At 40.3% G+C, this 14,470-nt stretch overlaps 1 protein-coding gene across 1 annotated transcript in view; it reads left to right on the top strand.

Moving 5' to 3' along the window:
* The first annotated feature begins 670 nt into the window (after positions 1-670).
* Positions 671-14,470, top strand: part of LOC132148845 (extracellular serine/threonine protein kinase FAM20C-like) — a 76,689-nt gene continuing 62,889 nt past the window's right edge. Inside the window, exons 1-4 of the mRNA XM_059557588.1 lie at positions 671-1,312; positions 3,938-3,940; positions 3,996-4,167; positions 10,508-10,586. Coding sequence (XP_059413571.1) covers positions 755-1,312; positions 3,938-3,940; positions 3,996-4,167; positions 10,508-10,586 — 812 coding nt within the window. The 5' untranslated portion in view covers positions 671-754. The remainder of the gene's footprint in view (positions 1,313-3,937; positions 3,941-3,995; positions 4,168-10,507; positions 10,587-14,470) is intronic.

Below are 14,470 nucleotides of genomic sequence, written 5' to 3'. Positions count from 1 at the left end.
ATTTCAGTTTGAACTGATTTCTTTAACAGAAAAACATTAAAAATACCAAAAACCTTTGATTCATATATTTCCCTTGAAATTCATACAATATCTACTGATGTATTAAGACTTATATAATAGTTTTGCATTAATGAGAATAGTGTTACCGCCACCTATCACAAGTGAGGTCAGTCTAATGCGCATCAGCGCCCTCTGTCTTCACATGAGGGAACTGTACTGACACTCCAAGCCGAATATCTTTGAGTCGCTCTTCCTTGAGTCTCATGCACTCAGCCAATCTGAATGCTGTGACGAGGAGAGGCAGGATCCCAATATTTAACACACAGGGCACTGATACATCTACACCTGTCACTGGCTGCTCCTCGTGAAGAACTAATGCAGTTTATCTCCCTCTCCACATACTGAAGATATCCACACATGGGACTGCCGATCCGACATCCGTGCGGTTCTTGAGAAGTCACAACGTGTTTTGCCATTATTTACCGGGACATTTTACAGATGCGTTTTATCATGAACCTGTAAAGCTGCGACAGGACATCTGATCCTCACCTAAAAATCAAACATGCCACTCGCAACTGTGCCGAACAGAAATCTTTCTTGATTCAACTGGAAACAGCAGGATGCAGAAGAAGATTTTCGCACCTATTTGAACATGAATCTCCCGTCATAGCGAGGATTACAGGACCCCACATGCTCCCCTGAATCTCTTTATTATAGCCTGTATCATATTGTGGCAAGTGCTTTAGGTATAATAATGATCCTCTTCCGTAAATTTCGCGTGTTGATTTTAATGGTGTTTCTCGTTGCCTGCACCATGCACATCGTGATAGACCTGTTACCCAAGCTGGAGAAGCGCGCGGCGGGCTCGAGCTCCAGCGCTGGAGGTGGAGGCGGCTGCTCCTGCGCTCACACACCGGGCGAGGAGCCTCGGTCCTGGGCCAAACAGCGCCCAAGAGCCGCCGCCGCGGAACCGGGCTGGCCTAATAAACACTCTTTGAGACTACTGCAGGATTTCAGCAATGAACCCAACTCCAACCTCACTTCGCACTCACGGGAAAAAGTGACGGAGAGAGCTGAGTCTGGAAAGAGAGTGAGGCAGCTGCAGCTGGGCTCGGAGAAGAGAGGTCTGATGAGAGATCCAGTGAGAGGACAGAAGCAGAGAGCTGTCCATGGTTCCTCCAGACTGAAGGCGCTCTATGAGCACCCCCTCTATAAGACCGACCTGCCTCATCTCTCTGAAGATGACAGCTTGTTCAACCTCAACAGTGATGTCAGATTCTACCCCAAAGCTGCCGGACAACAAGAATGGCAAGTGCTTCTTTAAACCTGGCGTGTGCTAAATCACATACTGTTTGTATGTTTAAAAATGAGCATTGAAGTTATGTGCATAATTAAAATGGACCGGGTGCTATATGATTTTGAACATGACTTATATTAGGCTACTTTGGAGAAGATTTCATATTTCAAACAAATATGTTTTTTTCTAAAATCAGTAGCCTATCAATAAACTGCAGGTTCCATTGTGACAACCATATTGTGTGACAAGTATGCCTTGCTAACTGGTTCACAAGGTTTTGTTTGTTGACATAAGTCTAGAGTATAAGCAAATAAGTTTGAAAAAATAAATCCGTGCTGAGAAATATTCCCAGCTTTAAAAAAAAAGTGACAAAATGTGTCTTCCTTCAAAAGAGCATTGAAGGTGATCGCTCATATTTTATCCCAAAGCAGCAGGAAAAGAACAAAGTACTACTTTTAAAGGCATAAATAAATATTGTTATGCATGTGAAATGATTTTAATATCCCAATTATTTGCATAATTAAAATATGAATAGAGACTGTTTCTAGTTGTTATCGCTTACTATAAGATTTATAGTCAAAAATCTAAATGTGGGTTTTATATTGCAGTGGCTTTGTATGTTGGTTTTAAACACCTAGTTACCAAATGTCATATTAAGATAATATGGATAGTTTGTGCTGTTTAATGAATTGTTTTACATTTTAGGGCTTCCTGTTTAAATTTAGCAAAAAAGTTTCCTGTGAAGAATTACTTTTTTTCACTTTAGATAGGCTAGTAGTAAACCATATTTGTGGTGTCACCTATTGTGACAACATGCCCCGGTATAGTTTTTATAGTCAAGAACCTACAGTGTGTGGCTATACAGTAACTGAGATGAGTGATGAAAAATGTGTTTATCCCAAAGAAACAAGGAAATTAAACACTGCACAATCTAGAAACAGATCTAAGAGAAAAAAAAATGTTTCATGTCATACACAGGGGTCATTATTTTCTCATTCTGAGTAAGTAATAATCATAATAAAGTCAGATTCTCAATGGAAATAGAGATTAAAAGCAATAATTTGACAGAGAAGTAAATTCATTTTTAAATCTGGAGATAAAAAAGGGTGCATATGTCATGGAAAGACATGATACTGTGGCTTGGGTGCTTTTTATAATTACCAGTTCATACTGACTCATTGTGAGTGTTAAAAGCTTTGTTGCTAGGAGTAATAGTATGTGTGATGTGTTATTTTCTTCAGAGCTGTCACATGCATTAAGCTGAAGGGGTTTTTGTCGGTGTTGTGTCCTTTGTTCGCTCCTGTGTCCTCTCTTTTTGTTCTTCACACACTCACTGCTCCAGGGATAGCTTATTCTCACTGCCTTTAGCCATGCCTGGATTAACTAAACATGCTTTTAACCATGCCTGATGGTTTTGGATCCAGATGAACTAAACATGAATAGTTGAGTTAAAATGCCTTTTTAACAGTGCTTTGTTAATTACAGAAAATGCATGTAAGAAGCTTGTCATCCTGATGCTGTCAGATTACTGTTTAATATTCTTTTTCATTTATTCATGGGACACAATGTTTTAATAGACTGAACTCATGCATGTGTGTTGTTGCGCGGTCAGGGGCCTCGGGAATATGAAGTACTGTACAGCTGATGTATTCAGTCATTCCACTGTCACCACAATATTTTCTGTGCATGGCATTAGAAACATTAAAACATGCTCACCTTCATTTAAATGTTTTGAACAGTCATCAAAGTGTACTACATAAATTAATTCAGTGATGGATTAATTGCGTCTATTTTAATACAATTTAAATAAATAAAATGGGTAACACTTTATTTTGATAGTCCACTTTAGACATTCTACTAGCAGTAAGTAACTTTGCAACTACATTCAACTAGCAGTTAGTAGAGTATTAGTATACTGTCTGCTTAATATATTTCTTAACACTTTCTTTGTCAACTTTTTGTCAACTTATACTAAGCCTAAACCTACCCCTAACACTAACCCTAAACCTATCCTAACAGTCTACTCTGAGAGATAGTAGACATGTAGTTGCAAATTTCTGAGATTTACTGTAGTTGATATGTAGTTGACTTGTAGTTACAAAGTTAGTTATAGTCAATAGAATGTTTAAAGTGGACTATCGAAATAAAGTGTAACCATAAAAGGTAAAACAATTTAAATAAATGAAATACAATTCTGCTCTTTAGATAGATATATAATAATTTTAACTCAAATGGAGCTGAATTTTGAAGCATATTATGAAAAAAAGGTTACTTAAGTGTACTTAAAAAGAGAGTTTTAAAAAGTGCACTTTGTAATAATGCCAAATTAAAAGTTTTACTTTAAAGTGCATTGTAAATCATTGTTTTAATCATCTTTTGTCTTGATTTATGAAGTATATTTATTTAAATTGCTGACATAAAAAAGCGCATTTAAAGTACATGATTATCATTTTAACTTGAATGTTTTTTGATATAGTTTGTCTAACTTACAACTGTATAAGTTGTAATATTGTATTATATTAAAGTAAATGAAATATAAATGTATCAAGATTTCTTCAAAGTTTGACGCTTTTTTCTAATTAAAAAAAATAATAAATTATAATGATACATTCACCCTGGTGGTTTTCTGTATTCAGGCAGCATGTGTGTTGTTAGTGACTAATGTCCTCCACCATTCCTGACCGGCAGGCATAATGAGGGGAACATGGAGGAAGAGGAGTACAGTCCAGCAGGGGAGGCCAATGCTGAGACATATCCCAACTGGCTCCGCTTCCACATCGGGATTAACCGATACGAGCTCTACCCCAGACACAGCCACATCATCGGTGCCCTGCTGAAGGACTTGGTCTCCCAGAAGATCACCAGTGTAGGTGAGTTCGGGTCCAGGACCTGCTCCTGTTTAATGGAACATCCCGGGTGAAGTGGGAAGACTCTAGGCCCTGTGCTGCCATCCCAAAAGCCATTATTGCCAAGTGGTTAAGAGCCATTCTAGAAATGCCATGAGCCAACTAGGTCAATGTTGTGCAAAATGTAATAGTGGTGGAGTTACTGTACAATGAATTTTGGAGGCTAGATGGGCATTTACTGGATGTATGTGCATGTGAATGAGGAATGGGGAAAGCAGGATTATTTGAGAATATTTGCCATTTATCCCATTACTTTTTAAAAGCATTAGATGCACAAATCCCACATTTTTAGTAGTAGTTATATGTTATATGTTACATAAATTATAATCTAACATGAGATTAATACGGCTTGAGAATAGGTTATTTTAAAAACACTTCAAAAGTTAAAAGTGTATACAAATTTTGCGAGGTTAAACAAATGAATTGAATTTCCCTGTCAAGGGAACTTCTAACTGCGTCCTCTTAGGGGCCACTATGGGGAACACCTCGTCATGACCCGTGTCTGAAGCATACTTTGAAAAACATCAACGTATTGGCCGGCGACAGCCTCTGACGTCTCTACCGGCGCGACTATAAATACACGCCCGTAGGACCCGTCACTTATCTTCTTCATCTTCATTGACTGTTTTGTTTGAAGCGTGCATCTGAGAAACGACCAAAACGGTAAGATCGATATATTATTGTTATCATGGCATCCACTAGCAAGGCATTTAAACAGTGTGTGCATCCATGTCAGCGTTATTTGACACCTGATGACACACACAGACTTTGCGTCTCTTGTTTGGGCTAAGAGCACGAGCGCAATGTCCTTGAGGGGGCAATCTGCGTGCACTGCGAGCGTTTTTCTGTGAAAAAGCTCCGCTCTCATTTGTTTCTCTTTTCGAGGAAAGAGGGACAGCCATCTGGTCCCCGTGGCTCAGGTCCCACTGTTGCCAAGGCATGGAGGAGAATGAGTTTGTGGGGATCACAGGTGGATCTCGCTGAGGAGTGTAGAGAGGGATTTTTCCTTTCACACTCTCCGGCGGCAAATGAGAGTGAACTTCAGGAGGAAGATGCGTTGTCATTAACCCTTTCTGATACTGAAGTTAGTGCTCTGCTGGGTTCTACCCAGAAAGAGCAGGTGATGTCTGAGAGTGGCGAAAAAGCTGAGGCTGGGCCTTCTCAATCCTCCTGCCCTGCGTATGGGGAGCTGTTAGAGGTTATGGATCGCGCCACGGCAAAATTAGACTTGCCATGGAAGCGTGCCAGAAAGGTAACGTCGCGAGGTCGCCTCGATTAGCGTTATTTGTCTGACCATAGCCCTCCAGCCAAGGTGAGCCTTCCATTCTTGCCTGACTTACACGCAGAAGTCGAAAAGGAATGGAAGAGGCCGTTTTCCTCTCGCATCCATCGGTTTCAGCATACGAGTTATGCTAATATCGAGGGCATGCACGAAAACGGCTATGAGAGGATGCCCCCTGTAGAAGAGACGCTGGCTAACATCCTCTCTTAAAATTCCCCCTTTGCCATCTAAGCCCCTCCAGGATACATCCCGCTTAAATGGTAAATCATACGCAGCAGCAGGTTAGGCTGTGGCTTCGTTGCATACAATGGCAGTGCTTCAGGCTTACCAGGCTGACCTGCTGAAAGACCTGGATACAGGCGAGTGCCTTTCAGCTGACCAGGTAGCCGAGCTGCGCCGCACCACAGACCTCTTTCTCCGGGCTACCAAGCAGGCCATGGTGGTAGCGGAGAGACATCTGTGGGTGAACCTGGCAGACATCGGGAGGGAAGAAAGGGGGTTTCTTCTCGATGCTCCGGTCTCACCTTCTGAGCTTTTCGGTACCTCCGTCGAGATGGTGGTCAAAAAGTTCAGGGAAGCAAGGGCGCGCTCAGCTGCCTTTAAATTCTTCATTCCACGAAGGTCCAGGTCCGAGCCCGAACAACAAAGGGGTCCTGGCCCATCTCGATCTGAGGATCGAAGACGGGCGCAGAAGGCTAGTTTCACGGCTCGTGCTCCTCCCCCGCCTAAGGGCAGGGGCAAGAGGAATCGCGGGTCACGAAGAGGTAAGCAGGGTCTGAGGGATGTGATTCAGACGAGGCAGCGTCCTCGTCCGGATCGGAGCGATACCTAGGAGTTACTCACTTCCTTTGGATGTTTTTAACTTCTGTTTTTATTCTCCCCTGCCTAATTCCCCCTGTAGCCACCAGCTCTCCACCTGATCGAGGTTAGGTGGAAACCCACCGCGTGGGTTCCCCCCCCTCCCGAGGAGCCTGGCTGGTCGTCAGAACTGGCACAGCACTGCAGGGAATTTCATAGATGTCCGGCCAGGTCACCCTGAGGGGCCGCCTGTCCACTTGGCGCATCCGGCAGGATGTCCGCCCAGGTCACCCTGAGGGGTCTCCTGGCCGCATAGTGACGTCCAATGGGAAGGTGGAGGTGGTAGTTACGGAAGTCTTTCTGTATGTACTGCCTCAGGTGATGCTCCCCTCGCTTGAGGTTTGGAAAATTGGAGCTGGCCTCTCCCGTGCGATCCAGCGCCTCTGCGATGCTTAGGAATCTTTCAGTACACACGCTAAGCCTGTGTACTTTCTCAAAACCACATGGTGGTCAGTGTGCACGTGAACACTTTGCGCACTGTCTGAAATCCACGTAAGTGGTAAGTGTGCACGCAAGACTCTGCACACTTTCCGAAATCTACATAAGTGGTAAGTGTGCATGCAAGATTCTGCGCACTTTCTGAAATCCTATACGGTAGGGGTTACGCGCTCCGCTTCGTTTCCTTTCTTAAGATGATTAGCCCTGGGTTCCTTGGGCTTCATTCAACCAGTGTGTATTTGTTATACACCTCAAGCATCGCTTCCCTCAACATGAGGGACTGTTTGGCCCATGCACTGTGTTTATCAGGTAGTAGGCCTCACTAGGCCTCCCTGAAGTTGAGCTCCCACATACTGTGGTGGTCAGGTAGTAGGCCTCACCAGGCCTCCCTGGAGTTGATTTCCAAATTACTTTCAGTTTCCACTTAAGGTGGTTATCTGGTAAAAGGTAGTAGGCCTCTCTAGGCCTCTCTGAAGGTGAGCTCCCACATACTGTGGTTGTCAGGTAGTAGGCCTCTCCAGGTCTCCCTGAGAGTACTTTCACAGTGGTGCTGGGTTTGGTAAGCTAGTGGCGCTTACATTCAGTTTAGCAGTCCTTATCAGGCAGCTACTGAAGGTGAGCCTGCGCCCTGGCTCGGCTCAATTCTCGTGGTAATTTAGCAGCGCTCCCCTTTTCCAAAGAAAAAGGGTCGCCTATGAGCATGCTACTCTGAGCTCGGAGTCCTCCTCTCTTAGGAGACTGAATTCTCATTTTTTTTCAACAGAGCGCTCCAGTACTACATACTGTTTTTGAGACACACTGTGAGAGCAGACATCCTGCTGGGGCAGGGGCTGAGGCTCAGGGAATGGCGCCTTTGCACCAAGGTGATGAAGTAGAGTTAGAGAGGTTGGCCAGACTTGGGTGGATCGGTTTTTGCGGCTCGAGAGAGCATCGCACTATCCCCTCTGGCTTCCTCTGACTCATCCAGCTCCACTGGGTAGCGGACAAGACTAGGTAGAAGACATGCTAGGTTCTTAGCCGTATGCCTTTAAAGGAATCTTTCGTGATTCCAAGACTTCAGCTCTACCCCGGGCCGAGGCCCTACAGGTATGTTGGGTATGTAGCTTAGGCCTTTGGCCATAAGGGATAATGTCATGGACAGCCGTCGAACCATCCCAGGGGCGACTCCCGGTGAAATGGTAGAGTTGGTACTTAGTGTTGGCCATGATTCTGGCCTGCACTCCCCTCAGCATGGCGGCGTGGGTATACTTTTCCCCATAGTGTTCCCTAAGAGGAAGTTTGAAGTTCCCTTGACAGGGAACGTCTCAGGTTACGAATGTAACCATGGTTCCCTGAGAGGGAACGAGACACTGTGTCCTCTAGCTCCCTGCCATGCTTCAAGACACAAGCTTCACGAAGAAGATAAGTGACGGGTCCTACGGGCGCGCCGTCTGTCGGTAAAGCCATTTGAAGGGTTATTGAAAATAGATTATTAAAGGGATAGTACACCTAAAAATAAATATTCTGTCAATAATTACTCACCCTCATACCCGTAAGACTATAATAAAATAAAATTATAATATTTTTGATGAAATCCGAGAGCTTTCTGACCCTGCATAGACAGCAAGGGAACTACCACGGTCAAGACTCAGAAAGGTAGTAAAGAAATCATTAAAATAGTCCATGTGACATCAGTGGTTTAACTGTAATTTTATGAAACTATGAGAATAATTTTTGTGCACAAAGAATACAACAATAACAAACTCATTCAACAATTCTTATGGGTTTGGAACGACATGAGGGTGAGTAATTAATGACAAAATTAGCTTTTTTGGGTTAAAGTAATTTCTGCGCCACTAGTGTCACCAACTTTGTGAAAAAGAAGTACACTTTAGCTTTTAAAAAGAGTACTTGTAACAGAAATAATAAAGTTTAAAAGAGCATACTTAGGTGCAAAATATTTGTTTTTGAAAACTTAAAAAAAATGTATTATAGTTTAAACCAATTAGCTGAACTTGTGTGCTTCTTTGACCAACTTAAGTAGGACCTTTTATATAATTTCATAATTACATCTGTTGTCTTTGAAATATGGTTAAAGTGTACTGCCGTATTAAAATATATATTTGTAATTACACATTTTTAATGATAAAGTTGTAATTTAGTACATTGAAATATAGTAACTTTTCATAAAGTTACCAATGGCTTAATTTTAGTTTTCTGCATGTTAAGCAGTAGGAGATATTTAACAAAAATCACTTTTCACCCCCTATGGTACAGTAAGAATTGCCTTTGTTCACTTTTTACAGTGTAGTTCAATACAGCCTCTGAAACAAATAGCACTTTGCTGGAGATTATTTTAAACATATTAGGATTCATTAATTAAGGTTATAAATTTAGCACTTGGTAAATTACTCTGTTGTGATTGCAGTGCTTTAAAAATGACTCTAAAATAGTTTTGCTGGAAACATTTAGCAAAAATAGGACGGATTTAATCAAATAAATAGAGCAGTTCTCCAGGGATTGAAGCAAATCATAAGATGTGCAGTTAAACAATACTTATTTGTGTATGTGTAGACCCAGAGACACCAGATAATAACACTAAGAGCTACAACATTATGGCTTTGTTCCAACTAACGTGTCTCTGCTCAACTAATGAGTTCAATAAGACATAACTGCTGCTGAATAGCACAGGTTCCCTCTGGGGAAATATGATACAGAATTTTTTGATTACTCAACGTAAAGCCGTATCAGCCATCTTTGCTGTCCAATCTCATTAATCAGCCCGACTGTTTTCTGCGGATCTAAGGTCAGTTTCCTGACTTCTGTCATAGTTTTAAGACTTCCAGAACTAGACTTTCTGGATCTGGCACTTAAAAGGAAATTGCGAGGCATGCACTGACACAGCCCTTGCTGGGAAAGCCATGAGAAACAGCACTTCACTGTAGACAGTATGGTGTAATTTGGGGGATTATTCGCTTTGTAGAAAATATGATTTGTTGTGACTAACTTAAGCTGCCAAAGGCCTATGCGCACACAAACTGCTTTTGCACACATGCGAAGGACTTAATTTGTGATGAAACGCCCATATTTCCATTCTTACAAAGTCTGTTTACCTTCCTTTGAAGGGATATCAGAGGCTGTTTAATACCCGCCTTCTTAGGTCACTGCAAGGACTTTGTCCATACTTATGAAGATGTGGTACTCAGACAATCCTCAAGAAACAATATATATATACATGAACATTGTGTAATGTAAAAAATATATATCTTGATGAATTACAATATTTTAATCCAACATTTTAATTAAATGTTAAACTATTGTACTGTATGAATTAGTGTGTTACTTCAGTATTATTATAGTCACGTCATTGACCCTTCATTTGAAGTACCCTGAGATGGTTATATTCTGTAACTTTACAAATGTGCGCCAATGCTCGTTACTGATATTTCAACTATTTAACTGTTTTACTCTCATGAACAGCAGATGGTTGCATAGCTGCTCATGGGATTTGCCATGTATTCATGAGATTTGTTGACAGTCTGACAAAATGCACTAAGAAATCACCACTGCTGTTTACAAGACTGCAAACATCATGACTTATACATGCTTGTGTGAGTTGGAGCAAAAGCTATTTAGCATGAATGCTGGAAGAGATGATTGTGTTAGTTTGTGTGGGTGGGTGTTCATATTGTCTTGTTTTTAGAAAACTGCTTGGCTGTTGTTAAAGTATTTATGTTTCCTTCACAGCAATGAAGTCAGGTGGCACTCAGCTGAAGCTCATCATGTCATTCCAGAACTACGGACAAGCCCTGTTCAAACCAATGAAGTAAGTGATATTGCAGTCTTTCCTTTTTCATCATTTCAAACCCAAAGGAGAACCTGTTTTTATTTAAGAATTTCCTCAGCATACATTGTTGATTCAAGTGGTGTGGACAAAGCCTTTTGTGTTTCAACAAAAACATGTTGTTCTGCTGTTGGATGTTGACCAAGATTAGTTTATGTATGCAGTCTTTCTGCATGTAAAACATATTAAAAGTATGTTATAAATAGAATGGGGTCAAGAAAGAATGCACAAATAATTGTAACTCATCAATTTTAAAACTTCTAGGCCTAAAAGGAATAGTTTACCCCAAAATTAAAATTGTATCATAATTTACTCGCCCTCATTTCATCCTCAAACCTGTATGACTTTGTGTCTTCTGTGGAACAATAAATAAGATATTTTGAAGAATGTTGGTAACCAAACGGTTTTGGGTCCCATTGATGTCCACAGTATTCCATAGAAAAATACTATGGAAGTCATTGGGTCTCGAAACTGTTTGTTTACCAAATTTCTTCAAAATATCTTTTTGGTTCCCAACATTCTTAAATATACACTTTTGGTTACCAGCATTCTTCTGAATATATATTTGGTTACCAGCATTCGTCAAAATACACTTTTGGTTACCAACAGTAATCGAAATACACTTTTGGCTGCCAACATTGTTCTTTTTTTTCTTTTTTCTTACAAATATCCTTTAAAATACACTTTTGGTTACCAACATTCTTTGAAGTATGCTTTTGGTTACCAAAATTGATTTGTGTTCCACAGAAAGAAAAAATTATAATGAAATGGCAAGTTTGAAATGACATGAGGGTGACTAAATAAATTTTTCTCAAAGATTTTGTCAAATATTTGGGTGTTCTGTCCCTTTAAGCTCCCTTATTATGATACTGAACAAAGCAAAGATAAATTGCATAAGTTACCTAAAAATCCCCAATTATTTAAGCCCCTAAAGACTGCACCTGATCATGGTTATTAGAGTAACTCCTCAGTTATGATCAGCACTTGTTGGCCGCCAGCACAAGCACCTGTATGATCTTTCCTGGTGGGTAATGATCATTCTGGTTTTAATTAACATCACTAGGCCTATGCATTAATTAAAAACTGCAAGAAACTATCAAATGCTCTCGGGGATATTTGACAGCAGAAGCTGTAAAAGCCACACATAAAACAGGGTGGATCTGTGATATTCCCTGTGTTGAAACAATACTGCCATGGCTACCTGAATTATTTTGGGATCAGATAATTGCCAGAGGATGCTTGATTGCTTCCAACCAGAGGAAAACCTTTTTTTTTTTTTTTTGGTCATGGTTTGTTTTGGTTTTCTTTGATAAAGCTTTGTCATTGCCAACTGTGATTTCTCAGTCTTTCTTGGTGGGTACATACAAACAGTTGGTGGATAAAAACACACAGTTATTGCCCAACAGTAGAATCAGGAGATGAGCAATTCACACACAAGACAAGGTGGCTTATGCATGTTTGGTATAGCACTCCCTGCTGAAAATAAATGACCGGCTTAGGCCAAAATGAACTACTTCTTGGTCATGTAGCGGTGTACAATACAGCATTGTCTTATGCTAGTTAGATGTTTTTTTAAGATGGTTATTCTAATCATTTGCTTTAGTGTACCAGTACCAAATCTGTCATTTCTAAACAGTCCTTTTGCCATTAAAGTAATAGTACATCCAAAAATGACAATTAGTTGAAAATGACTTTTCACTTGCTCACCATTGGATCCTCTGCAGTGAATGGCTCCCATCAGAATGAGAGTCCAAACAGCTGATGAAAACATTACAGTTAACAACAAGCTGGGTGTTTGTAATAAACAAATACATCATTCGGATGTTTTTAACTTCAGAGCATCGCTTTCTACAGTGTAAAAGTCATCCTGTCTGAATCAGAAGAGATATATGCACAAATCAAGCACCATTTTCAAATTCTAAATGGTTCAACAGTTCTAAACAGATCGGTCCATGGATTTTGATGTGAGGGGACAACAGCGGATTGACCTTTTGGCCAGAAGCAATGGTTTAAATTGAAAGTGTCTTAATGATTTATTTGTTTATTACAAACACGCTGCTTTTCTCTTCAAAATATGTGAATTGTTGGACTGGAGTCGTGTGGATCACTTGTGGATTGTTGTGATGTTTATATGAACTGTTTGAACACTGCAAAGGATCCATTTGGTGAGCAAATGAAGAAACAAACTCGTCTACAACTTGGATAGCTTGAGACTCAGCCATTTACATTTTTGTGTACATTTTCAATGAAAGGTCGAAGGTCTTGCCTTTTGGAAGGACATGAGGGTGAGTAATTTATAACAGAATTTAAATATTTGAATGAACAATCCCTTTAAGAACTGTGGAAATATTTCCAAGACTACCTTAAAAATTGTATGCAAATGTACCGAGGACAAAAGCTATTTTAAAGCCAGAGGGTGTACATACCAAATATTGATTTCAATTTGTTAATTGAACAGTTTACTGTTTGACAACCCACTGACTAGTTGTTTTTGAAAATGTTGCTTTACACATAGTTTGGTGCTGGTCACACTAGTGGACCATTAAATCCATTGGATAAAGTTAATGGTAAAATTGAACTCTGTCAACCAGCATGGCTTGATATTTCTTTGATGTTAAGTTCATGACTAGGTTGATCTTTTCTTTATGATTTACAAGGAAATCTTGGTTTGCAATAAAATAAATAATTAAACATAATAATCTAGGTCAACAACTGACAGAGTCTGACTACACTGACGAACACGGAGTTCTTTTGAGCTGTGTTTCACACTTTTGAGCAATTACACCTTGGAAGTGTTAATTAAATAATAATCATATTGTGCAATAGGTACAATTTGGCATTAATTTCTCGGTTTGTGCTTTGAATGATCACCGCTATAAAGCAAATAGCAGGTACTTAGCTTGAATGATCGTCTGTTCATCATTTCATTGACATGAATAGCCTTCCATATGGTCCCACTCAAACCACTGAACCTCCAAAGCACACAGCCACCCTCTGCGCAGCAAGTAGACACTTTTTCATCCCGAATAAAGCTGCAGGTTTCCCCCTTTTCCCAGCATCTACATCTATCTCCCACTCCGAGAAGGCTATAGATTTCTCCAGCTTTAAAAGCTGAGAGTATTTCCCAAAATCCTTGTTGACTGCACGGGGCCACCCTTTCCCTCACCTGCCCCTCTGTGCAGCCATACTGAGCATCAAAGCTTATTTTAATGTGCTGCTGCTTTGAGCTGGATGCCAATCTATCTGCAGGCGCATGGAGGGGTAACTGCTCCGGTTCCTGAAGTCTTAGAAATCATGCTTGTGTGTATTTGAGAGGAGTTTATTGAACTTGAGTTATCTGACTGGGATCTAGGTGCAAATGCAGCAATAAATCATTGTACAACTCTACCTTCTCCATGTTCATTCAGAGACCAGCCAGTGGGACTTGTGCCATGGAAAAGCACTCATCCTATCAAAATGAGGAAGGTATAGCTGTATTTTACACGACAGCCCTGCTCACTGAATGGTTTAATTATTCCACAGCACTGAGTGCTAGTGATCGCCATGGAATGAGAAAGGAGAGAGAGGTGCCAATAGAAAAAGACACTGAGACAAAAAACAAAGAAGTATACTTTTAAAAGGACTGCTTATTAAAGAAATAATTAACTTTGAAGGAATAAACTTAAGTGTGAACTGAATGTAATGTTATCAGGCACCTAACTGCATGTTATTTACAGATAAATGAAAAAAGGATTGTAGCTTAAATTTATGTGAAATTACTTGTATTTCATGTATTTAAATATATTAAATGAAGTTGCAGTTTAGTACATTTAAAATCTATCAACTTTTAATTTAATATCAAATAACATACTACAATTAAAATGCTT

This window comes from Carassius carassius, chromosome 9, assembly GCF_963082965.1.
Source record: "Carassius carassius chromosome 9, fCarCar2.1, whole genome shotgun sequence".
NCBI lineage: Eukaryota > Metazoa > Chordata > Actinopteri > Cypriniformes > Cyprinidae > Carassius > Carassius carassius.
Note: the sequence above shows the minus strand (reverse complement) of the source record. Positions and strands in the feature narration are given on the sequence as shown.